Source organism: Rhipicephalus microplus, chromosome 2 (assembly GCF_043290135.1).
Source record: "Rhipicephalus microplus isolate Deutch F79 chromosome 2, USDA_Rmic, whole genome shotgun sequence".
NCBI classification, from domain to species: domain Eukaryota; kingdom Metazoa; phylum Arthropoda; class Arachnida; order Ixodida; family Ixodidae; genus Rhipicephalus; species Rhipicephalus microplus.
Window position 1 is genome coordinate 287,012,663 of NC_134701.1, and position 27,616 is coordinate 287,040,278.

Sequence of the window (27,616 nt, forward strand, 5' to 3'; positions counted from 1 at the left end):
GATATCTAATGGACATGTGTTCGTTGAAGTCTACGATACATCTATACGACTTCCTTGGTTGGATGTGGGACTTAGGTATTTGTTTGGGGCATCCTTAGGACTTTTTGTTTTGTCTGGGAGTAAACGTCTGTAGTACCCTAAGGCGGTTCAAGAAAAAAAGCCAGCAGAAAAGCGCATACGATTGAGAATCATAGCGACTTTGTTCAGAGAAAGTCCAATCGAAGTCGTTCTGTTATGGTGGAGAAAAAAAAAAAAGAAGTTTCGTCTTATCATTGCAGATTTCAAGGCATCTGAATTCGCTAACACATGGTTCAAAGTCCTCCCTGCTATAAAACCTACTACTTACTGAAGTGATAATAAACAGTGCTAAAGATATAACAATGCGAATGAAATATATGCCACCATGCTTTTTAGGCTGCTGATAAGTGGCGCCCTCTTTCAGGAGCACTCAGAGTTTGTTGACGTGATCTGAAGCCTGCGGCAGTCATAGGCGGCAGTGCACCGTTGCCGATTTCGAAGGCCACGTGCGATAAGTGGTCCGAAGTAAAATTGACTGGTACTACAACCAGTAGTAATTCTTTTTTTTTATAACCAGTGCGCATCTTATCTGTGAAGCTAGTGAAGCTTTCGTTTTTCGTCTGCACGCATTGCCATCATCACCACGGCACGTCTGTTTTGTTGTGGTATGGTGGCTACCATAGTTGTGGTGAACCGGTGGTTGAGTAACTTGTCAGAACTCGCCGCATGCGGCCACTGCTTCGACTACATGATACATTTGATCCGGACAGTGCTTGTGTAATTTTGTTCGGCTTGTGTATTGAACTTCATAGCTACTTTGTTTACGCTTGACTGTTTGCTGCTCGCTATGGCGGTCGACGCTCAGCACAAACGTTGGGGTGAGCTACCACCGTTGATCACAGAAACGGAATCTGGAATTGCTGCGATTGAACGAGAGCAGATCACCAAACCACGTCCAGTGCCTATTCAGGGAGCCGCACTGTACCAGCCCAAGGCACACAAGTTAAATGACCAGTACGTATCGTGCGAGCTTGCATGCTTCCTTTAGGGGCATTCTGATCGCTTGTTGGTGGTTACGCGACCGTGTCGTACCTTGTACGTCCCTGATACGTTTTTTTCTCTAACTACTGTCTTTCTTCTTGCAGGAGCGAGCGTTGTGCCCAAGAGTACGGTGTTATTGACCCAATAACATCGCACACCATCGCATTGATCCAGCATGCTAAAAAAGTTCAGTCATGCATTACGAACCTTCAGCAACAGGACAGAGACATCGTATGTGTTTTTCAGCTCGTTATTGCTATCTTCCTTAACAGTGTGAGTGTTCAAGGTAGTTGGTTCTCCATACTCAATATAGAGCGAGAAAAAAATTTAAACAAACGAAAAATAGACGATGACATCCAACGTTGGCGACTTTCGAGTAGCGTCACGCTTAAGGTGCCTGGGCATCAGCCTCATGTTTCGGGATTCGAAACTTACTTCCTTGCCAAGTTTCATGGGTGAAGGCAGGGAGGTGGCTGTCATTCCCTGTGGTCATCACATTGTGCTTAATCTCGAAAAACTGGTAGTACGATTTAACTAAAGGTTGTCATGTCGTCTCGTCTAGTAATCTCAAATTTATGCCTTGACCCATGTGCATTTAAGACGGCAATGGGCGTAGATTGTGTTAGACACTGAGACCTGTATGTTGACGGCATGAATGGAGTACGCATGGCTTGCACCTATGACACTTGACGTCTCTGTTCGGAGTGAGTCGACCATATTGGTGTACAGCGGTTAGAGCTTCCTCAGCGCTGCCTCGCCGACCCAGCAAGTTTCTCCGATCACTAATGGTGAATTCCACTGGTAGATCCGGAGCGGCCGCCGAAATCCTGGAGCGAGCACTCAGATTGCGCCAAGCCGGATCTGCGAGTGGAACACGTGAATATCCCGCCTGAGGTCGCGCTGGAATTTGTTCACACATACGTCACTAAACCAGCACTGAAAACTGTCGTGACATAGCCAATTATCTTCGGTCTAGACTTCTGCAGTGCACACGGCAAGAAAGCATGTGCGGCTTGTCCGGCTTGTCCTGGCTGCTGCTACTAGTGTTCTCGCTGTCGCTCAAAGCGAGAAGCAAACCAACAGCATCAAACAATGCCATTTTAGAAATGTAAACACGTGCAGAGAGCACCGCCTCGAAAAAGAAAAAAAACGCTCAAGGCAGCTGCAGGCAACAGTGCTGCCCGACTGTGCCAGAAATGACGGCAATGCGTTCTTGGAGTTCCAGCGAAATCCGTCTGCAAAACGGAGTACGTAGAACGTTCCGTCACGAAGTGAGTTGCTCCTAATCTGCCTGTGGAGCACACGAACTTGCTCTGAATCTACCAGCAAAATGCAGATTCTCTGCCACGGAGCAAGAACACTTGCTCCCGCTCGAGGAGTAGAATTCGCCCTAAGGTTACATGCTCAAATGTATGCCGCTATAATTGCAGCAACAGTTACGGAAGATGGAAGCAGCCCACTAGTGTGATCTTTCGAATACCAGGGGCTATTGAAGGCCAGTGCAGGCGTACAAGAATGCTCAGCACAAACGGCTGGTGGACGTGGCTGGTGCACATAAAGCATGATAATTTTAATGATGAAAGCCCTAAAGTTCGTGCGTATGGAATGTGCTTTGTAGTAGGCAAACGGAAAATTGAGATGAGGGCACAGACGCTTTTGTGTTGATAGGAAGGCTGTCTGCATGGCTGACTAGATGAACCCAGACTGGGTAGTCTATATGACTCGGCTACAGCTTCAAGCATGCAGGTGCTGTGCATTACAAGTGCAAGAGAAAAAGCGTCACAAAAAACAGCAAGCGGATGCTGAGCACAGGTCGATGCGTGTTGATGAAGCTGAATGTGGCTCGCTCTCAATGTTGGTCCACATTCATTGATAAAACCTTCATTACTACATTCACACACATGCACCTACAACCTTATATGTTTACGACAAAATGGACAGCAAAGCGGATGTGCAATTGCAAAAGGCACTGCCGCGTGAACACCTGTGTGAGAACTAAGTGCGGACAACAGCATTTGTAAATTGAGCAGCTTTCATGCTTTGCTATTTGATAACTCGAGGCTGGCAAGTGAATCAATTTGATGAACCATTCAAGTTATTTATGCAAGCACGATCAAAATTATGGTTGTGGAGCTCCTTTGCAGGCTTGCTCTTTACCCAGCTGCTGGTAAAGTAGTTGTGTGATTCCATTGACTTGAATGCCTTCATTTCACCCAAAGTAACAAGGTTAGAGCTGAAAACCAAGCAATTCACAATGTCACTGTTTCTGGGAAGTTTTGAGAAGGTGCAGATGTTCGAATTCATGTCTATTCTGAGTCAAAGCTTGTAGGGATCCTCTCCATTACACAATCGTAGCTCTTCCTCACAGCGACAACACTTGCTCTGTCAGTTCTCTATAGTACACTGCATTTAATGACTGCGTTGTGCCAGCCCGTGGCATAATGCACAAGAAACAGCTTGCAAAAAAGAAAGTAGCTATGGTAATGTGGCTCCGTCAGCCCTGTTGTACTGAACACTACACTAGTTGTACGGCTTATCGTAGCAGCTCTTCACCAATATGGTGAATGGGGACTTTATATGAAAGCCACGTATCAGTTCTGGCTTTGCTGTGGCGGGCCTTTGATTGACAGGTCAGATTGCTGCCTTAACCATTGCCTAAGTGGACATGCCAATAACGTAAAGAAAGGGTATTATAGAGATTTGGCCCGTTACTGCCAGGAGTGCAAGTGTTGGCCGTTGTCGAACGGTTGCTCTGTTTTGTGGCATGATGGGGATCAGCTTGCTTAAGAAATTGTTGAAGAGACTGCCTGAATGTGCTTTGAAGTTAGTGAATGTGTCAACTTGACCTCCATGTCTTTGGTCATGATGGAGTTAGCTCTCTTTTGGAGGGGTGCTTGATGATGATGGCACTTGTGCAGCTGTATGTGGACATACATTCTAATTTTCAAAACTTCCCATGTGTTGGTTGTGAACAGGTGATTCACTTGCAATTAGGATTAGCTGGAAGAGCTTATTCATGTGTTTCTCTAGTCATGAAAGCCCTTGAACTTAGTATTGTGGTGTTATATTCCATGTAGACAAATAACAGTAGATGGCTTAGCTTTTGTGTGAGAAACAAAAATGGGATAATAATTCCAACAATGTGGGGGTTCAAGCTAGTGGGTGCTTCTTAATAAACAGTACAAAATATAAAAAACTATGTTTCTTACTGCCTCTCATAAGAAAGATGTTGTTCTTAGTACATATTGTTAAGAATTATTAATGGTAACTATCTCATGTAACAAAGGTTCTATCGTCATTAATGATAAAGAATACTTGTCCTTTGGGAGTTGTTTTAGAGTTATGTAAACGTCGAGCTTTATTGTATGTTGTGGCCTTTGATAAAATGCAGGGTTTTGGTTGGCACTAGTATGGGTTCTTTCATCTCCTTTTCAGCATTTGTCAGTGTCTGGTGAAGAAGAAACAGCACACCACCACTTAAACACGTCTGTGGCATCCAGGTTTCACACAGTTTAAGTTTTTCTGATTCATAGAATGATCCGTGTTGGCCGTACACGTCCTTGAGGTTTTTTTTTTTTTTGACCACCACAAAATTCATTGAAGCAGTCATATGAAGTGCTATTTCACATTTATTTTGCACTGCTAGGTATTACATATTCATATGGTTCTGATTTGTTTTCTGACTGCAAGTGCAGGCATGTAGCTGAGTGGTTAAGACACTCGCCATCAAAATGTGAGTCCTAGGTTCAAAAACAAATGTCACCATAATTTATACATTAATTTTTTATAGCAACTTCCCTATGACATGAGAGAAATGTTATTTTTGTTCAATCTGCATCAAAATTCTTTCGAATTTAAAAAATCAGATTGCTTGTGAATGCTGTAGCTGAAAGTTGGGAACATGTGTTGTAAGAGCTTAACGCTTTTGTGTTTGTCTCCTTACAACACTCAGAAGCCACTGGAAGCTGAGTACTTGCCACCTATACCAGAAGGTCCCTGCATCCCTGGCCTAACCAGCCCAGGCAATAACAGTCGCCTTGAAATGAAGTCCGACAAGTAAGTGCTCCACCTTTGCTGCTAGCATTTTGGGCATGATTTACATGCATTTGGCTTTGTTTCTGGCTTCTTCTAAAACTGACAAAATATAAGATATCCTCTTCTAGGAGTTGTTCTAAAATAGTTTGTTCATGTGAACAACGTCAAGCCTTTAAATTTCCTGCTTACTCGCACTTTGGTGACGTTGTTTGTCCTGCATTAAAATGCTATATGCACTACCTGACTGCTGTCAAATAGCACAAGAAAGGAATGCTTTTTTATCATGTTTTAATTGCATGTTTGGAAAAATTTTTACTCTAAGCCTCATTACTAAGGGTGCCCAAGGTTTTCTTGTTATTGCAAATTTTATTTTAAAAATATTACTTCGTCATTAGTGCATTCTTCGCTGATGACCCTGGCTCTGGCAGTAGGGATGCTACGAAGTAGTATCATCTGGTTGCCGCTGTCAACATTTGGTAACTCCTCTGCGGGGTGTTGAAAGCACCTTAGAGCACGTCATTTGCATTGTCTCTACAGCAGTTATGAGACTTACCAGAAATGTAAGTAATGATCAGGCCGCATGTTTGACACTTACACTAGTGATGGAAGTGCTGCTCCAATTGCTCCAAACTGCTGCAAAAGAGAAATGCTGCTCCATGCTGCTCCAAAGTGCAATACTTGCTCGTAAGTGCTCCAAACCTGCTCCAAAACGGTGTTGGCAAACTAAAAAGAATGAAGTTGAACCATTGGACCATCCAGTGAGCATAAGCGAAACCAAAAGCAAGCTGTATACACTATCATCCTAATATGCTTCTCAGTGACGTTAATCCAGAAAAATTCCAAGGGGTGACACATTTCAGGCCATGGTGTCCAACTCGTTTTTTAAATATGGGTTGTATTTTATTCATATAAGAATTAAATCATGCTTTAAAATAAAATAAAAAAAAAAACTAGCATAGGCTTCGAGCTCGAGCAATTGCATCGTTCTATTCACTCTTTTTGTCACCTTTTTTTTTCGATTTCCATAGTTCACCCAGCAGAAGGGCATCTAACACAGGTACGCAGTAAAAGATAAAAAGCCTTTTACAAAGTTAATTGTGCTATATTTTACTGTTAACTCAATTATATCACGTGCTAAAGCTAAATCTCAAGTGGGACACTCGCAAGGGGTGTCCTCTTCAGCCTGAACACAAGAAAAGTCCAGACTCTCTTGACCCCCCCATGACTTAAGCCAGCTATACTGCTTGTATTTATTTATTAAGTGATGTTTTAGACTTCAGGAGTCGTTAGTAGCAACCCTAAGGCATAGCATTTTTTTTCTGCTCCAAAGACACTTAATACTGCTCCAAAGCACCATTTCTTCTGCTCCAGAATCTGCTCCAAAAAGCAAAATGTAGCTTACATCACTGCTTACACCCACATGCATACAAAATGTAAATGGCAACCGGTAGACAGAAGACTGTTGCAGGGCAGGAGATTGTTGCAGGGCAGGAGCGATTCCTCACACGGAAACTGGTGATGAAGATGATGGCAAAGTGATACTTTTGTTGCCATAACTGGTATTGCGTGCTCTAAAACGTTACACTGAAACATTGTAGTGCTTTTCTTTATTGATTTGTTGCCTCAGTTTTGTAAGTTTGATTCGTTTAAGAACAAACCATTAGAACAATGCAATAGTTGGTGTGATGATTGTGGCTTTTATTGCAGCCGTACTCTCTTTGCTTGAACAATTAGCTTTAACAAATAGCTTATATCGCACCTGTTTTATTGTTATAACAAAATTAGGTATCTTTTTACGAATGCATGACTTCTTGTGTTATGCAAGACGCACCAGCGAAAATAGCGGGGGGGGAAAGGCTTGTTATACCCCGGATAATACAGTATAATAGCTACTGTCGAAAACGCGCACCTCCGAATTCTAGTGGCAGCGACAATACCAGGCGCTGTGCGGACGTGACGGAAGCTGGCGCAACGAAGAAACAAGAATCAAAAGAAGCCCCACGCATGCCTTCTCTCTCCCTCGAAAGGTGCTGCCACCATGCTGACCAAACTCCTCACACCTATTGCAGAGCGAGCTCGAGAAACATCTCGAAGGAAAGGGGCAAGGTGCTGCAAAGTTCCGTCACGTTACAAGAGGGGTCCCGCCCTTTCCACAGCCTTGACTGTGCGGTGCGCCGATGAAACGCCTAGAAATTTAGGGAACTTAGCGGCTAGTGCATATAAGCAAGCAGCGGAGGTAGTCACTGCAGCAAAGGAGATGGAGGATTTCCCACCTGCGGGTGAAGGCTTTTCTTACAAGCACGAGATGAGTGTGTGTTTAGCGCCCGTGGGCGAAGACGTGTTCAACAGTAGCAGCGCCTGAGTGGCCGACGTGTTGCTGGCGAAAAGGTTTTGTTATTGAAGTCCGGTCAGTTCACCACGCGAGAGTTTCCTGGAAAAGAAACCTCGGACGCAGGGGGACGACAACCAGCACTGGACTTTGAGTGTTTTCTTGAAGAGAAGCATTAAGCTTTGTTCCAAGAACTTTGGACTGAATACATTTGAAGGACATTTTAGTCCATAAGTGTGCTTGGTTAGTTTATGTATGAGATTGCATTGTAGGACGTACTGTTTTTTTGTGCCTGTTGTTCTGAGTGTATCTTGTTGTGTTGTGTAGCCCGTTGTTTCAAATTCGTCGTACTGTATGTGATAACTGCCGAGTGTGCATATTTGTGTGTTGATTGTTTTGCTTTACCTGAGGATATATTTTTATTTTGTTATCAACTCTCGTCTCTGCCTCGTTTTGTGGGCTACAGCCAGCGTTCGCTGATGCACCAAAAAGATCAATTCTAAATTGTCCATGCTTTCGTGGTGAGTTTCGAGGGGTCGATACGTCCGCCCTTAGTATCAGCCCGCCGATTTCCTCCCTTTATAAGGGATCAGTGGCAGCTGCTCACATTGCGTTAAATAATTGTAAACTGTGGTTGTGCCAGCGCTCTATCATGCACTTCTTTTTAGCAGTGGGCTGCAGTCACTGGTGATGGCTGCATGTTCAAAGATGAAAAGGAGTGCTGTGAAGGATGGTGACATATTATTTTTCTAGATTCGAGATGAGTTGCTTAATTTATGGTGCAAATGACTTGATGCTATAGCCTAAATGCTGACAAAATTTTGAAAAATCGTTTCAGAGACCCTTTAAGGAGGCTCTTCAAATCAACCACTCTTGTTGGATGATTGAGCAAATAGTGTGCCCAAATGAAGTAGTGGTGCCCCTTAATGTGCCTTGCCTGCTCTTCTATTTGTTTAGAAAATGCTCTTGGAAACCACCACCTCCGCTAGGGGATCATGCAACCAGGATTCTTCTTCGGAGAGCAGTCACAGCTATCTGCGCACATGCTGGGTTTGACAGTAAGCTCTCACCATTTGCTTCTTTTATTGTCTACAGTGCTCCTGTTGTATCATTGTCTTCTGTTGCATTTTTCTTCTGTGGTAGCGATAATTTGTGTCATATTTGTGGCTGCTGCTCGAATTTTGCTTTATAAGGACTTTGAATTCAGGGATAGAGTGTGGAAAGGGATAGAGTGTGAAAATGGGAAATTGATTAACTAAGAGAATGAAAATGTGGAACACACATCTGGTAACAGCATATTAACGTGAAAGTGTACACCCGACTGGTGTTAGAAAAATTCTTGTCCCCTTTTACTACGCAACCACCAGCTGTCTGCCACATTCTTTCCCTGAGATATTTAGTTCCTCCTCTCCCTGTGAATCAGCTCAGTTTTGACAGACATCTACATTGTTTTCTTCTCACTCTGCCCCCTCTTTGTGTTGCCACTGTGTGGTTGCTGTCACCAAAATATTGCAACAATTTCATTTATTTTTTTGTTTTTATTAAGAAAAAGTAACAACTACCTAGCCAAAAGAGATGCTTCCATGTTTTCATCATATCAGGACATGCTTAGGAATCTTCTCGATACTTTTTCTTCCACTTCAGTTCAAAAGCTTACAGAGAAGGTGTCGTTATAGTCAGCATAGAAAGACCCTTGCAATATGTAAAGTGAAAGAACTGAGGTATGGTCACATTAACCCCTTAAGTGCTTTACTTTTTTTAAAATTTCCTAACCAAAAGTGTCTATTTCCTTTATTGTTGATTTTGAATTTGATTGTATTAGACAGCAGCTAGTTGACGTTGGAAAAAAATATTTGTACCTTATACTTGGTCAAATCAACACATCTCTGAACCATACAGTAGACCCTGAGTAGACGAAAATCTGTTAAACGGAACTGCTCCTAAATGCAAGAAGGGCTTTTAGCAAGATTGGTCTTGTTCTTAAATTCCACACCTCTGGTCATCTCTCAGTAGATGGAACTCCTGTTAAACAGAACATACTGCACTGGTCCCATCAGGTTCCATTTAGTGAGAGTCTACTGTACATAGGAAACCAGACATCTGCTGCTAATGAAGATAAAAACATTATGAAGAAAAGAGTAGAAGATGATACAGCTTTCTTCACTTGTGTAGGCTAAGCACCCTTGGGCTATTTCAATGAAGAAGCTTTGGGACTGTGTGGAAAATTTCAAAACAGAAAATAACCAAAGCGGCTTCACTAGTGAGCACTCGCAATGTTCGTTTCCTGGCTTCTTTCATCATCACCGGAGAAGCTGCCCAATTCGCCCTCTTCTCTGTCATCACTTTTGGACATAAGATAAACATTTGTGTCCGAATCAGTCACTCAAAGAAGGCGACGAAAATGGAAAGCTTCTTTTACACGAAAACACGACTTGCTGAGCAAGCTGGAAGAAAGTGAGAAGGGAGACAGGAAAGTGCGCAATTCCTTTTCTTTCTATTCTAGTTTTCCTTCAGCTTGCGCAGCAAGTCGAGGTTGCAAGTATGAACCAACTAGTCTGCAAAGTTTTGCTTCTTTTTCGTGTTGACGGGCCAGCTTTGCACGGCACGCTATATTTCTATACAAAAACCGTACTCCTGTTCTGGGATAAAACTAAATCATCGAATAAGTGCTGCCATCAAGCAGATGACACGCAATGGGAGCCGTAGATGAGCGCTTCTTGTCCTGAACACTAAAAAGGAGCATCTATTCTGCCAGAACGAGCTCTGCTCATCCAAAGCTGTTTGGGCAGAACGAGCTCGGCCTGGTCAAAGCGCTTAAAGCCTAAAACACCTCTACGAGAGCATTATGCATTAGTGGTAACTTTGTAAAAAATACATCATGTGGTAATAAAATGGGCCGTAGTGGCTTTTGCCATGTTGTGGAATGAGCATGCATGTATGTTTTTTGATGTTTCAGTGTATGACCAGAGACCTGAGGGGCTATAAAAAGAAATGAAACTCATTTTTAAAATATGAAACTAAATAAATGGTTTTTATTGGAAATTGCATGCATATGGCTTTTTTGGTTAACGATGATGTTCGTTCAACACAGTTCTCAACATGCATATCTGTAATATTTACGGTTGCTATCTTAATGGACGGATTAATATTACCCATCCTTTGACTAAAGTACCTGGTTTCGTCACAGCAATTTTGCACCTTTTGCTGTCTTTGGATACACTTGGTTGTGATCGATCATTGTTCTGTAGTATTTTGATGGAGAAGTTATTACTTTTAAGATAATTTGCCTTTCCATATTCTATGATAGCCTCTGTTGTTTTGGCAGGGGGCAGGGCGCTGGGAGGGGGGGCAATGTGGATACTAGAACCAAGGGTTTCTGAGATCAAAATTTGTGTGGGGCTCCTACAAAATAGTTTCTGAACAACACTGCTAGGGGAAAGATGCATGCCCTGTGGCTCTGTAAAAAAAGGTGATCTGTGATCTCTCACTTTAGACGCTGACGCATGCTTCATGCCGTGGCAGTGAAGCATGCAATAAGACTACGGAAACAGGAACGTTGCCTTGAAACTGGGGGGGCTTGTTTTGGGCCCATGGAAGGGATAATAAAGTGATTCATCTTTATTAGGACAACAGACAGCTGAGGTGTCTGTACAGATTCATGTTAGAAGAATGTCGGTGTGCAAACATGGACGTGACAGAAGTCAAGACACCACAAATGCAGACTAACAACGGGAAGGTGCACTGTGGCAAAAAATGAAGTAGGCACGGAAACACATCTCATGCCTGGGCGACATCTGTTTATTCAGCATGCATGAAGTATACGTGAAACATAACTGCACATTAGAGCTGTATGGATAGCAAAGTCTTGGGTGCAAAGCAAATTCCAGTGATGAAGTTTTATTGCAAATAGAATCTAATAATTTTCAAATAATTCTTCAATATCTTGCAATAGTTTAGTAAAACTACGAGAAAAGAAAAGATTCCTAAGTATATCCTAAATTATATTCTATAAATAAAAATTATAATTTTGCAACGGCACCACCAGGCACCACTATATTGGGCTCATCAAAAATAGCATTTCTGTGTCTTCAGCACTTCAGCTAAGTTTTTCATTCGCAAAAAAGCGTACAAAAAGCAATTGTTTAAAGTTTATTTTGAGGCTTTTCATTGGCCACATCCGCATCGTTGCTTCAACATGCATCGTCATTGGTCTGATCCTTGCTTCGAGGAAGGTCATCTACCGCTTGCTCATCTGAGGTCACAGCTGTCTACAATACTTACTGAGCGATTGCATTTCTTCTGTGTGCATAGCTCGACGATAAATTAAACGTAAAATTATGCTTTACTTTGAAACCTGCTAGCGGAATTTCACTGACCTGATTGCGATAGTGCGCGTAGCAAACATCGCAGATGCGCATCTCGATGGTGAGAGGTTCCACTTATTGGAACTTTGGACCTTGTTATAAAGACAGTGATGGGACAGTTCTTTGTATTTGCAATCAAGGTTTACATACCGCTTTGAAACTTAGGCACCACATCTATGCACACTAGGCCTAACACTGCTCACAGTGCCATTGTATGAGAAAAACCCGAACTTTGTGAACAAGAACATTGCGCTAGCGGACATGCAAGGCGAGGAAGTCACAATGTGCCTCATTGCAATCAACAAATTGCATTACCTGCTGGCTCCTCCGAACCGTAGATATGCATTTTTTGCATCGGTAACGGGGACACCCCTGACAAATTCGTGGCGCAGTGACTACTCGGAGCACTGGTGGAAGCTGCTAACAGCATTACATTCTGATGCTCCAAAAGGCAAAATACACAACCAATCATGCTGTACTTCAATTTTACGTTACCTTATGAACCGTTATATTTATTTTCCGGAAGTTCGAATAGTAAAATTTATCTGTGAATTGGATCGAATAGCAAATGGTGTTTGAGCTATATTAGAGAGTTCGAATAATGACAGACCTCTACTGTTCATGCATTTGATTTGTTCTAAACATTTATTTTTCACATAGACCCCCATAGGTTGACAGGCATAGCCTCTTGCCTGGGAATGCGCAGATAAGTTTTCATGCCTACTATATTTTCGATCGCTAACACTTTTTCACCTGCATTTGTGGTGACTCTTGTCTTCTCGCTTGTATCTGTGCATATGCTGCTTATGAAGTGGCTTACGCTGATGACGTTTACAAGGTTAACAAAGGAACAGAAGGCATAGAGGATGCTTTTCTGGACACTGAAATTTTGCCATCCCGTCACACTTTGTAACAGTGGAATTTTAGGCCCATTAGGTCATAGCAGCCCCCTGAACCAATCAGAGGGTATAAATGCAGGAATGTGCCGAATAGCATGTTGGGACGGATTGGCAGAACCAGAAAAAAAAGTGATGCTCATGGCATTGCTGCTCATGAAAAGTAATGAGTAATAGCATTTACAATATATTTTGTTCCATTTTCAGTTTCGTTAACATGGTAATGCAGAATGTTTTGGTTCTGATTACCGAAAGCCTTTTTTTTATGTTATTCAATTTAATACCATTAGAGGTGGTTGATACATTCATGTTGAATCTGCTTGCCCAGATTCTATTGTACTAGTAGGAACAAACTCATAGTAAAATTCACTGATAGATCTCAAGCAGTGGGCCAAATCCATGAGGGAAGCAAAAAGTTATCTGCAGAGTGACTGAGTTCAAATCTACCAGCAAAAAATTAACTCGCACCAGCTGGGAGCACAGTGAAAGTTGTCACACATCCAGTTGCCCTCGTTGCAACACAGGTGGAAGCGCTGAAAGCAAGCAAGGTGGTCAATCTGACTGCAAATGACTGCACTGCGTTGTTGGGGCTCTAGTGAAATTCCGCTTCACAAGGCAGGTCAACGTAGTATGCTGAGCTGGTCGCTCTGAACTGACTTGTGGAATTAGGATTCTTGGCTGTGGAGAAAGAAAACTTGCTCCACACCAACTAGTAAAGTTCACCATCAGTTTTCTTGCTTTTGTAATCAATTTATTGTTCTTAGTTACAAATGAACTAACTCTCACAAGAAGGACTATATTACAAAGACATTGCTTGTTGCCATGTGCAGGTGAAAAAAAGGGGACATACAGGTATGATGGCTGCTGGAGCAAAATAATAGAATATGGGGACATTGGTTTACAAATGAAACTTTGTGAGATAAAGTTATTGTAGAGTGAACTGATAATACACATTTTGTTGCATTTTATTCTCAGCCACTTGGAACTCTGTGCTGGAGGTTCTCACAGACGTCTGCGGCGACATTTATCGTCGAATCTGTTGGCAGCTTCGTAGTGTTGTTGACAGGGAGGCACTTACTGGTCAAACGGGCTTTGTGGTAAGAACAAATTACTTGTAGTTAATGTTTCTTTCTAAATGCTTATTCATTTGCCACCTTTCTTACCTAACCAGGTTTGTGAGATTTTAGATAAAAAGCAACGTTTGTATGTTCATACACAGCTAAAACTTGTTGATTGTCAAATTTCAGCTATTCAGTTACAGTTTCAGACACATATTGATAGATATAGTTTTGTACTGATATTGTGGGACAAATAACTGCAGTCAAATCCCACTAAAATGAAATTGACAAGACTCGTGAAAAAGTTCGCGAAATTAAATTGTCACGAGTATAGGCCACAAAATTAAATAAGATGCGATGACGATGACTCGTCTTTTGGTCCCAGCAAGCGCATGTACTCATACTAACTTGGATGAATACTGATCAGTGAATAAACTTCCTCGAGTATAACGCTATTAAAATGTACAGAAACTTAGGTGCTCAAGTTGTGGTGCGAATTATACGAGCATTTTGGCACGCAAGTTGACTTCACGTCACGGCTCCACGGCAATGCAAAGAAGACGGCCTTGCATTAACATGCAGGTAGTTTTTTCTTCCTCCAGCGGCCTGCGGTCGGGGGTGCCGGTTATTAGCAGGGGTGGGTTATGCAGAAGAAAATACGACATTCAGACGACTCTTGAGGCGTGCTAAGTGCACAGCGCCGTAAACGAGCGTACCAAAGTTTCACTAGAGGCCAACCTGCAACTGAAAGTGACGAAGATTCGCACTACCGGGATCATAAGGGACCGTCAGGAAAGCTGTAACGCTTTGCGTCGTTTTGTGCCTTCATTGCCTTTAATCTACAGCTGTGATAGCTGTGCACCCTTAGATCGTATTCGCTATCAATGAAAAGGATGGGCCCATAACTACGACACTGTAGTTCCTTAGGACCCAAATAAAGTTCTTTGACCGACTGACTGAGATGATAGCAACCACGGTTTTCTGTGCAACGGTTGCGGCAAACACTATAGTTCCATTTTTAATCTGTGTGCACTACACTGGCCATGCGCGTTACTATCTTTGTTTGCATCATTACGGCAAGAAATATTGGGTTGAGTCATTGCGCATTGACTGCGCACATACTTTCTTGGTCGCCCATGATCGCGTTCGAAACAACCGCATTTGTGCTCGCAGCAGTTGCGGCAGAATGCAGTTACGCTAGGACTAGGTGTGCTCTGCTCACGTTTACACCTTCACAACACGTGGTTGTCTTTCACGATCGCAGGGCTAATGACGACGAGTGGTAGTTTTGTTTTAAGCGCGACATCAGAAACCTGTGGTGACGTTCTTGAAGATCGGGATTCTGCCGTGGCCCACACGTACATCAAATCCACCGGCAGCACCATGGCGGATGGGCGAGCCGTTGCCTTGCATCTGAATGGTGATAAATTTAGCTGGTTGTGCGTGTAATGGCAGAAAGCGTGTATCCACTGAAAACACGGTTGTGACGATATGACCGTGCCCTCTGGATATCACGAGTCGTCTAGAGGTGGCTGAGTTGGTGTCCGAATTTTGCGGCAATCCGAGGCAAGTTTATTCAGTACTCGCAAAAAACTTTGTTAAAGTGGAAATATGCAGGAAATGTATTTATTGCGACGAGACATTTTTCACCTTGTTTACCGTGAGCGGCTGACAAGGAATACAAAATTTTTCGTTGTGGTGGAAATTTGGTTGTAGCGGAGTTCGTTATAGCAGGATTCGACTGTATTTTATGTTAGATGCTGCTCATTAAAAATTTTTAAAATTCTTAATCAATTTGGTGGCTTATGTGTATGGGATAACCTCATTGTTACAAACTCTGATATATCAAATCATTGGTAATAGCAAATTAAATACGAATTTTAGTTGGTTGCAGCACATCTCAGTGACATTTATTTCTTTATAATAAAACCAAAAAATCAAGATCGGCCACTTTATCAGCTGTAACGAAAAAATATGAAGTTGAAGCGAAGCTTAAAAGTCAAAAGGTAGCGTAACATGGAGAGAAAAGTAAATGATGAAGCATACTTCACTTGCCTATGTAATGATTTGAAAAAGTTGTAGAAATGGTGTTCACCGAGCACTAAAAACATTTATTTGACCGCTCACGCCACTGTACAAGTCAAAGTTTAATATACCACACAAAGACAAGCAAGAATCAACTCGTTTATAGGGGGTTAAAAGCCTAGCACAAAGCATTTTTGTGTCGAGAATTTTTGCAGAAACCAAATTGCTCATTTTCAAAAGCCGATTATATCTCTCCTAATAAAATGAATATCAGATAAGAGGAATTTACTTATGGCTCGGATGCTACTTCGCTACGACGAGGTTCAGCTGTATTTGTGCACTGTTGTTGAAGATGCAGTTAATGTTCCAATAAAATGTGCACTTTTCAAGATATCAAACAGCAGAGGCTGATTTTTCAGTGTCAATAGTTTCACAATAACCCAACCAAACCTTTCAGTTTGGTGGAATGGCTGTGAAAAGGAGAGTGCCACCAAATATCTGTGCTTGTACGGTATAACACCATCTCTTTATTTCCAGTTCGCTTGAAAGTTTCAGTTCATGCTGTGGTTGCACAGACATCATTCAATTTTATTACTTTTTTTGTTTTCCCCTATAGGTGAAGTTTGTGTACATGTGATTTTCATGCCATCAGCTGTGCCTTATAGTTTGTGATATTTATGTAATCCCACAGGATGCCATGGACCATGCCTTGCATGAATCTGGCTTGGGAGGACTGCAGTCTTTGGTTGAGTTCTTTGATGACCACATCGTTGGCTACAATCGACACATGCTGAAAACCTGTCGCAAGCTACACCAGACCTACCACAAGGTCAAGCTGCCACAAAGCTGCTCATCTGACGACTCCAGAAATGTCAAGTCAGTGCTGCACAGATATACTGTCCTCTCTGACATTACTGCAAAGAGTCAATGTAAAGCTTGTATCTTAGACCCTTTGCCCATGTGTGGATACATACTTTTAAATGCAGGTTACTGAATGGAGGGTTAAAAGTTTGATCCAAAGCTACTGTAATGACATTTGACTAGAGCCCGAGTGGAAGAACACTCATGCGAAGGGAATGAATTAAAATCTGTGGAAACTGTGCACTTGTATGTATACCTTATATTCCTGGTCTTACTAGTCCAACCTGACTGCAAATGTTAATTAACACTTTTGCAGTATACATTTGTTATACTCTGATGATTACCTACATAATCAGTACTATTATTCAGTCATTCGCAGTGTGCTTTCATGCCTCTGTGTTCACTTGTTCACTTTTGGGGGGGTGCCGCCACAGAAGTTCATTTGACTGCTTTCATTTAAAAGCCTCATATGATTCATGAGTAAGGCCTGTGGTATGTCTGGTATTTTTAACACGAATAGTACGAAAAGTCATTTGTGGCACATAACCCACATTCCCCAGGCAAAAATTTAAAGTATGAAGTGACATCACTATAAGTGATTATCAAGTGCATAAGGTGAGTAAAATGTGAATGAAGGTGAACTAAAAGTCAGAGATAAATTATATGTGAATTAAAGTGAATCAAATGTGAAAGCATAAGCTTTATCCTGTGCTCTCCATAGCGATAGCTTAAAGGCCAACTCCAGTGATTTTTTGACCATGTCACATAATAGTGTTTTTATGTTCCCCAGAAGCTCATGTCATGGGCCTGATATCAGAAATACTTGGCAAAGTTTAAAATAATATTAAATAAGCAACGAAGTACAACACCGAAACCCAACCACAGCACTATCTTCATGTGACATAAGCGTTAGTAAAAACCATGCAAGGCATGCTGGCCTCGCCAGCATGGAGTGGCAAAGAGCTGACGCTCAGGGGAAAGGGGGACCTTATCGCAACAGCTGCACCATAACTGTTACTGACTGTGCTATGTGCACAAGTTCCTCGGAGCTGTTGAAAAATGACAGCCGAGATCAGACGCATGTGAAGGCCAAGTAAAATCACCAAAGAGGAATAGCAATTGCTGGTTGTGCATTCTATTGTCGGATGGTGCTACATGTCCAGGCTACTCAAGTTTGTGGGGCCGTGATCAGTACAATGCTATAGCTGAGAAGTTTGCGGACTAACTGAAGCTTTTTAATATTGCTCCAGGAAGAGCGCATATGTCTGGCAATAGCGGAGTTTAAAATTGCGCTGGCAGGGCTGAGAGAATATAATTTAGAAGAAGTACGCACCCCCTTTTGCAGGGCGCGCTATGCCCGTCATGTGCGCCCTGTATACATGAGAAAAAGTATGTTGCATGTGGTTATGTGCTCGCTTAGTAAACCACCGTAATGTTCAGGCATGGGCCCTCTTCTGCCAGTACAGTATTAACACAGTTCCTTTGAAGTGAGTCGGCACTGCTTGCTGAAAGAATATATAATACCTAAGTGAAGAGTAATCGTAACATCCGAGTGTTTCCTGAATATTCAGGTAATCATACGGGAAATTATGTGCAACCACAACCCAATACCACCTGCCACTCATCGCTAGCAGGCTGACAACGAACTGAAATTTGTGCGCCGAACCAACGAAATGTTAGCTAAGCAACACACGTGATCATTGCCTTGTGAACAGCAGACGATTTAGTCTTGCCACAGTTCCGTTGCATTGGCGTTGGCATACACACACGCTCGCAATGTTGCCAATAATTGTTGGAAGCTAGTTGTGAAAGTCAGGGCAATCTATAAAATTCATTTGTAAAAAAATCTGCGAATCTCTTCTGCCTGTGATTGGAGACAGATGATGGAAATGATAAAATGAACGTACTCAGCGAATTTCATTGAGATGTATTTGCCTCTGAAAATCGCTGTCAATTTTCTGAGTGAGGCTTCTCAGTGTTTGCTTGTATTTGTGCACAAGCCGTGAGTTTGGCAGGCCTCGTTGATATTCTCTGGGGTCTCTGCCTTGCCAGGGTAAAGGAGGAGCCAGCAAATGAGATCCACTTTCCCAGCCTGGAAGACGGAGATGAAAACATGGCAGAGGTAGAAGAGGTGCCCATGGATGAACTTCATCGTGTTCTGCAGAACCTGGAAGGTGGGCCCTTGAAAGATGATGACACATCCAGGGGCCCTGCACAGCAGCAGCAACAGCCGCTTGCACACCATCGCAAGGGTTCAACTGCTTCATCGACAGGGTGTGTTCTGGTGCTCTCTGCTTCTAGTAGAATCGCTGTTGAAGGCATAGGTATCTGCATGGGGGAAGGAGGGGGGCAAGGCATTGGTCCCCCTCGCCTACTGGTCACCTAAGAGGTGAAAGGGGGCACTGCGACAAACTTTCACCCCCCTAAAGGGCAACCCTCTGGGCGCCTGTGGTTGAAGGGTCATGGATCTCGGGTGGGGAGGAGGGGGGGTTAGGGAGGTGAAATGATACAAAGACCGGTGGGACAGCAGAGCACAAACAATTTATCGTATTTACTCTCGTAATGAATACACTTTTTTCTCGAAAGACGAGAGCAAAGTTGGGGGGGTGCCTTTATTACACGGGGCAAATTTTATGAAAACTGTTTCGGGATGAGCAATAAATGCGGTAATGCAAAAAAAAAAAAGTTAGGTCAATTAGCCTTTTGCAATTGACGTACGCACACATTGTTTGGAAACAGCTTCTTTGTTGCACTTTACTCATCTTCAGTGGTTGATGGTGTTATTTTCTGCAAGCTGTCGCTACGTCACCCGTGCACGCCATAAAAGCGTTTTGTGGCTTTCTTTTCTCGTAATCATTTACCCGCAACAGTGGTTCCTGTGATCTCCAGGGGTACCCAGAAAGGTGCACTACGACCCACTTGGCCAACTTCGTGGCAACCTCGCACAACGACTGTGACAAGGCCGTTAACATTGTTGCAAATAACCAGCATTGCTGCAAGCTACCCCCGTAGCATCAAAACAAACTGTCGGTAACAAGATTGACAATGCGGCCCCTGCCGCCTCGCCTCGTTTCTACATAAGAAGTTCCAGTACGCGCGGATAACAAGTGAAGTGAGAATCAGAGGTGCTACCATGTTGCGGAAATCCTCACAATCTTTTCTGGATGATAAGCTGTTTTTTCTGGTTTTCCAGAAACCTGCCACATGATAGCGACAAATGACCCTTCGTGACAGCAAATCCTGTCATTGTCCTGCGAAAATCGCGTGCACATGGTTGGGCTTTCTTGTATTCCCAGGAAGCAACGGTCGGTTGGCCTGGGCAGTTTTGTGACCTTCACTCGCTGTGTGCTTATCAGCTGCGATGTCTCTACACTGGCACAGTTGGTTGGTGAACCCCGCTGTGGCGCACAGATAAAAAAGAAGGGGGGACATGCCGTGCACAGATAAAAAGAAAAACAATATGTCACGCGGCTACTGGCAAACGGGTGGAGGGAGCGAGCCGAGGTGGCCAAGGTCGGTCGGCATAATAGCAAAAAATGAAAAAGATCCTACGGCCGAGGAGGCACCAGGTGTTGGTTAGTGGGACTGCAGCGGATGAATGTAGGGGGTGCATTTATTACGTGGTGAAAAAAAAAATCCAAATTTTGATGACTGAATTTGGGGGTGCATTTAATATGCGAGTGCATTGATTACGTGACTAAATACAGTACTCCCCCCCCCCTAGATAAATTGTTATTGCCGTTAAACTACTAATAACGAACCTTGATTTAACAAAATCCACAATGTGAAGAACTGTTACCTATACAGTATACTCATGATAATTCAAACTCTGATAATTAATACTTTTGGTTAATTCAGACAAAATTCAATTTTTCGGTTGGCCCTCTATTCTTTCGATGTATTTAAAAGCCTCATAATTCCAACTCCATCATGTGGTTGATTGATACGTTTTGCAGTTTCATACCAGAAAATATCTGCTGCTTTCCCACTACTATTTAATATTTGGTTGCCTATATATTCCTAACAGTCTAAAAGGGAAAAATAAGTCTCAGGCCTTCAAGAAAAAAGGCTTTGCTTTCTTCACACATGTAAACTGCAATGCTTCTTGACTGATGTAGAGAGCTTTGTGCTGAAGGCACATATAACAATAAAGCAGTTGGCAATTCACAATTTCTTTAAGAGGTCTGATTAGGAGTAAATGGCTGATAAACTTGGGGACCTCACACCTCTGATTTCCGTTCATTGCATGCAGTTAGGGTTTGAAAACGCTAAAAAATGCTCTAATGTGATAAAATAAGGCCTAATCATAATGTGTGGCGTCGCCTCACCCACAGCCATATATCTGAGAACTTATGATAATTCAAACTTCTTGCTAAATCAAACAAAATTTATATGTCCCTATAAGTTTGAATTAGTGAGAGTCGACTGTATTACCCATTCTGAGCTCTGTCAAAAACTATTCTTTTTTGTTCAGGACTTCGTGTTGTTATTTATGCTGCAGTTTCAGTTTAACGAAATTTTCAATCTGTGGAGACACTCTACAGGTCCCTCAATGATATGCGAAGATAGATCAATGTAATTGAGAGAGAATCAATCTTTTGCGGGTGACATGAGGACACAGTCTGGGCACACGCCTTTACTCAATCAGACCTGCTTTATGAATGTTTAAGGTGCAGGTTTTGACCATAATGTCGGCTAAGGATCGTATTGCTCCCCACTTTTGCTCCTGGAAAGTCAGATACCAAGAGCAGGCTCTTGCGAGAAGCACGTAATCAATTCATTTTCATTTTTGCTTCCATTGCAAAGCTTGTTTTTTCTTGGACTCAAACAATTTCAGGGAAGGGAAGGGGGGTGAATAAAGCTCATACTTTGTAATTTAAAACCCTGTGCACGCCTATATGCACACATATAGAGTAGTGAGAACTGTACCATGTCGGCCTCTATGCTGCCTATTGTAGTCTAGAACTGCTACTTGGTGTCGACATGGTATGCAAACGCATGGTCGTGGGAGAGAGAGAAAACATTTATTATGTAAAGCTTAGAGGCAAAATTTACTTTGGTGTTTAGCGAAAAGGAAAGAACAGGTTTCTATGATAGATGTTTCAAGCTCTATTGTTACGCACTGAATTTATTTATTCGTTGATAGCACCGGTGCACACCAGTTACACAATTGATGGTTAGCGTTCATTCATGTCAAGTTAGTGGCATGGGCACATTTCCCGAGTGTTACTGTACAAGCACTGAGGAACCTCGTAAGTGTACTAGCATCTTTTTGCAGTTCGAACGTGGCTTCAGGCAAGGCTGTGGCAGTCTCACTTCTTGGGGGAAATAAAAAGGCATAAATTCGTTTTTTTTAGACTACACAATTTTTCTTACGACGTAATAACCCTTAAAAGTTGGAAAAATCGGGCATTGGTTCTATACTTTTTGTCATTTTAGTCTCATAAGCTTTTTGTAAATCATTCTATAGGGAGCACCTGTATATTTTTATTGTTGAACAAGTCTTTTTTACATTTATTCATCGTTTAACATTACCCATTCTTAGATCCCTACTTGAAATTGTGGCTGCTGCAGAATGTATCTTTGCCGTGAATGTAAGCCGACTTAGAGGTCTTACTATTATTTCACAACAGTTCAGAGCACAGAAACAGTTCACCGAGTCTCCTAATGTATTGAAAATTGAAGTTCTTCAAAAAAAAAAAAAAAGGGTGCAGACCACATGCAGAATGTTTTCTTTATCCACAAATTAAAATATATTGTAGTAGTATATTTTAGTCAATGCCCTGCACTACTCTATGAAGGACTGGAAATACATTTAAGTGTGTAGTTGGAGCTGTTTACAGCTATCATAGAGACCAACAACCAATTTTCGTGGTACCTGTTTTCTTGATTGCAACCGAAAGCTTACCAGTGCGAGCTTCTACTCGCAAGATAGTAACACGGAAAATGCCGTAAAATATTTATAATAAAAAAATATAATCAGAATTATGTCTGCAGCGATTTTGAAGTCATGTAGGCACATGCTGCAAACAGTGGTAGGAGAACGCAGCAGCGATTATCCATCAGCAGTGAAGAAAAGTGAAGCCTAAAGTAAAGTATAGTAAGCACATAATGTTATGTTTGTAAGGTCTATGTTGCTGTAACTGCTGCTCTTTAGTGTGTTAAAATATTTTAGTATATTTACTGCACTTTTCTGGGGCTTCTTAAGGGAGTCCTTTGACTGTACACAGGTATTATGTTTTTCTTCTTGTAGTCAAGCTAAGCTAAGCTTTGGAAAATGAAACAATGCTTCTATAAGTGATCGACTATCCACTGGTTGTCGTGGTTGGATGGTTTTGTTAACATTCTGAGGACGAAAATTTTCTGAACAAGCGTGAGCATGGGTTGCAACTAGCTACCAGCGGCTTCTTCTCATTGCTTCTTTCTGTTCGTTTTGATAGGTATCAGTTTGTGGGATATACATGCCAGCAGTGCTGTCCATGCAGCAGTTCCTTACCAAACAATAAGTTGGTGGCATTCTGCGTGTCGCGAAGCAATCTCACTTGCAAACTCATGTGCTTCGCCTGCTGAAAAGGATGCAACAGGGATGGAGAGATGCTCGACATGCCACGCACATGCTCCTCAGTCTCTGTTTTACTGGTAGCCACGAAGGCAACACCGCTTCTCGTGCTCTGTTGGCCACACAGAAGTGAATAGGAATGGACAATAGTATGCATGTTCAGATTTTTAGCCCTCATCATGGCACGCATAAATGGGATCAGACTACATACAGCAAAGTGACCAGGACTGCATAATTGTGGTTCAGCGCTGTTGCACTAAGCTGTGTGACGCACCAATGTTTGTGGCATTCGAACACAATTTGAAGTTATAAATCCTACTCAGATCACAAAAAGGATTCTAGACTCTCATTATATTTCATGTCCTTTTTATTTTCACCTGAATAAAGTGTTCTGGCCAGTTGCTGGTCCTTTTAAATAAAGTAAGAGCTTTCATATTTTGCCTACACTAACTTTACATTAAGGATTTGTGCAGCCATGCCCTCAGGTTTGACTTTCTCTCATTCATCAGGCAGCTGGATGCAGATGAAGAAATAGTGATTGTGAGTGACTCTCCACCAATTTCTGCTGAAGTCAGCTTAGGCTCTTTGGTTGACTCAGTTGAGTCAGGTTCCCTGGACACTGCAAGGCTTGGCCGTTCACCTCCATTCAAGAAGAAGTAAGTGCTGCCTACATGTCCAATTTCAGATTTTATTAGGAAGAAATAAACACTTGCAATTGAGAAAAAAGAAGAAATTGTGATTGACCTGTTAGTTGCACGAAGCTAAAAAGAAAACCTGTATGGCTTTTTCAAAAGAAAGCTCCCTACCTAATGAAAAATTTGTCCCAGTTGAATTTGTCATTCCCAGCGAAAAGAGAGCTTGCCTTTATTTATCATCTTGCGTTTTGTTTGTAATGTAGTCAGTGGAAAGACGTTGCTCTGGTAGACTAAAACCTCATTTATTTGTACTATGAAAAAAAAAAAACCACGATATGTCAAGGAAAATATACAATTGAATGCTCTAAAAGATTGCTTAGTTTTATGTATAAAGCGACGCACTGAGCACGATGTTGGAGAATTTTATTATTGCATGCAGCTTTATGCCTGTGGTTCACTCGACCACCGTCAGCACAAGCCATCGTGATGCGGCCAGCACCGGGTGACGAAAGCATGTGTGCTGTTTCTTGCTTCAATGCTGTGTAGACCACTTAGGGCGTAACCTCTTACAATGTGGTCTTTTTGGACTCCCGTTTACCCTCCCATAGAAACCCATGCATACGCATACCGTTTGCGGCTCCTCAAGCTGTGATACCAGTTGTAATGCAGTTGCCAGAAAACCTTTGTGACAAATGCAGTAGCGAGTGCACATCTGAAAGGAGGCGGGCTGGGTGCGCTGCTGAGGAATGAGCGATAAGGTTGTTACGAAGGAGGGGGGGATGCGGAGTGAATGAAGGACTGAGAGAAGAAAATGTATAAAAAAAATAGCATTTGCCTCGACGAAAAAGAAGCCTTTGCACCGACGCCGCTATGTACTAGCTTCGCTTGCGTGGCTCCAGCAGAGCGTGGTTCGACATGGCATGTGCGATCCCGTCCTTATCAACTGTGCTTAACAGTTTCCTGTCTGGCAAAGGGTCGTCATTATTTAGCTTGCTACAGATATTGCGTTTGCTACCATGTCTGGAAATTTAAAACCTTTTACAGCTTTATGACGCGAGGTTTCACTTTTGCTGCCAGTGCACTGCCTACACTATAAGCTTAGTGGCAGGTTTTCATTGTTGATATCCCGGCCGGTTCACTGGAGGGGATAATGTAGTTGTGATTATCTGGCAAAGGCTGTCTGTTTTTTTTTTTTTCACTTCTTCAAGAACAAGCGAGTATTGCACTTCCATAAAGTCAAGTACTGCCGCAAATATTGACAAAAAAAAGGAGAGAGCTTCTTTTTTTTTTCTTAAGACTGCATCCACAATTTTCTGCTCGAAATTCAGAAAAAAAAAAACTTCTGGCTATTACGCAAGGAAATACCGTATTCACTCGATTCTACCGCGCCCTCGATTGTAACACGCACTCGGTTTTCACGACGAAAAAAAAAAAAGGGAGACATCGATTGCAACGCGCACCCATTTTTCTCGTTGGCCTGCACGATCACACTACTCGGGAAAATGACTCCTTTCGGGAGCTTCTTCCGTTTAAATATGAGGTACAGGGAAAGCTTGTGCCTATCTGACGTGCAACGGAGCATTGCCGTCACTCTTGTTTTACCGTGGCCCGATGTCAGCATGCGAACTTGCTTCGCCCCCTTCTTCTCGACGGTTGTGGTGCCAGGCCTGTCGAAGTAAAGAAGCGTCTGATCGGCATTCCCAATTTGCCCAAGCAGGTAGTCGTTGTTGTGCTGCGAGTTTAGGAGGAACCTCTGAAAACTGTGAAGCTTTTTTTCGTACTCCTCTGGCAAGCTTTGGCGCATGCCCGTTCGCTTTCGGTGGGAAAAGCCTTTCCTCTTCATAAAGTTAGTTAGCCAGCACCTGCTCGCTTTGAACTGGCTCCGCGTTAGCCCTTTTTCTAAAGCTAACTGCATAGCCCGCACTTCGAGCAGTTCTGTCGTCACGGGCCGCCGTGCCGCTCGCTGCTCAAGCACATACTCGCCGAGCAGCTCTTTAATTTGCGGAAACCGACCCTGCTGTGGTCCACTGAAGCCTTTGCGTGAAGCTTTGACAATCTTCTGCTTTTGTTTCCGCCAGTCCCACACGCACGTTTCGGGAACTCCGAACGGCCGCGATGCGGCCCGCTTTCCATCTGTTTCGGCACATGCGATGACTTTTCTTTTAAAAGCGGCATCGTGGTGCACTCGTCGAGTTTCTGGAGTCGGCCCTTCCATGCCGTTGATGCTAATGAACTACAAGATGACGAACTCCTCAGCACACGTACGAAGTGCCGCACATGGAAAACACATAGGCAGAAATGGCCGACGCACCATGCTGAAGCACGTAGGGGGCGGCCATTTTGGAAATGCCGATGGCAATAGAAAGACCGTATTCATTTTTTTTTTTGCACTCGATTTTAACGCGCATGCGATTTATGAACTCGCTTAACCGGAAAAAAGGTGCGCGTTAGATTCGAGTAATTATGGTACATTGGTTATAGAGACCATAAGTCCCAAACTCTAACAGGTATCACCTTTCAATAAATTGGAGCCAGCATTCACTCAATGATAGACCATTTTACGAACTCCCATAAAGGAAAGCAGGGCGAGTCTATAGCTCATTCTTTTATGTTATGCCCCGAAGCCTGTGCATGCGGCGCCATATACTAACAAAATGAAAACTTGCATGCTTGCTGCCACTGCTGGGCAGCGTGGGGAATACTCTGGACAACTTGAACCATGCACCTGACTCCTATTTCTCCTCTGCATCCCTTGCACCGCTTTGCCACTCTCTGCATGCCCGTTTGCATTGTTGAGAAACAGTTTGTCGCGAAACGTTGCTCTTGCTACCTCCTGCATGTACACTGCAGGTAATTAGCTATACTACCATGTTCCCTGTCATAGCACTCCCCACAATTTCTGCAAGCAATCTGTCTCATTGCTAAATGTGAGATTTGAATAGTGTTTTATGTATTTATTGAAGAATACTTTATGTATTACGTAGTAATAACATTTGCTTCTCTCCTCCTTCTTTTTTTTGAATATAGGAAGAAGACATGAATCAAGCCTTCAGGATATGTGACAAATGTGCACATTGGACTTATAAACATGTAAATATTGTGTAAATATAGAAAATGCACCAGAAAGAAGGCTTTCTACACATAAATAATAAAGGACATACAGTACAAAGGGCTTGTCATATCTGTCTATTGGCATGTATTGTTCTATGTAAGTGCACACGAAAAACATGCAGTCACATAACCTCCACTGTTGCGCCACAAACATTTCATGTGGTCTTGGGTAGGCCAAATGCAGCATTTTTCCTCTTACGGCTTGCTAAGGGTGCAGTTTCAAATCCTGGCCTTAGCGGCTGCATTTCACTAAGGGTGAAATGCAAGAACACCGACATATGTCAGGCTTGAATCTACGTAAAGAAGCACTGGCAATAAAGTATTTATTTGTTGTTTTCTTGCTGCAAATAAAAAGCCAAGCCTTCAAGAACCTATAAAATGTGTTGCTAAGCATGAGTGTACCCTCAAAAAGTAATCACAGTATGTTTTTTTCTTTAAAAGCTGGGGTGTCCCTTCTTATAGTACCTTGACGTGACAACATGGCATGAGCTCCTCATCATGTGCTCGCTCAAGATATTGTGGTGCTTACACGGCCCTTCCGCACCGTGACTCCATTGGTGACGTACAGAGAGCTATTCTGGAAGCTTTGATACGAGACATCGTCACAACTAGCCAGACTGCTGTGTGAAGCCACCAGAATTAGCACTGTAGTCTGACGTCAAGTTTGTGTCAATACCGTATATA

The 27,616-nt window shown here is 42.6% G+C and overlaps 1 protein-coding gene across 4 annotated transcripts; it reads left to right on the forward strand.

Annotated features, from left to right (window-relative positions):
* The first annotated feature begins 702 nt into the window (after window positions 1-702).
* On the forward strand, window positions 703-26,990 carry LOC119177489 (STAGA complex 65 subunit gamma). 4 transcript variants are annotated; one of them, XM_075882200.1, is made up of 9 exons: window positions 703-1,032; window positions 1,164-1,332; window positions 5,012-5,115; window positions 8,381-8,481; window positions 13,659-13,780; window positions 16,458-16,642; window positions 18,680-18,901; window positions 23,696-23,842; window positions 26,849-26,990. In XM_075882200.1, the coding sequence occupies exons 1-9, from the start codon at window positions 866-868 to the stop codon at window positions 26,859-26,861; spliced, it is 1,230 nt and encodes a 409-aa protein (XP_075738315.1). In that variant the 5' UTR covers window positions 703-865; the 3' UTR covers window positions 26,862-26,990. The 4 variants fall into 4 exon arrangements, with proteins under 4 accessions (XP_075738315.1, XP_075738313.1, XP_075738314.1 ...); XM_075882198.1 differs by lacking the exon at window positions 26,849-26,990 and adding an exon at window positions 24,261-24,433; XM_075882199.1 differs by lacking the exon at window positions 26,849-26,990 and adding an exon at window positions 24,261-24,427 and having other exon boundaries at window positions 1,164-1,290.
* Window positions 26,991-27,616: the final 626 nt, after the last annotated feature.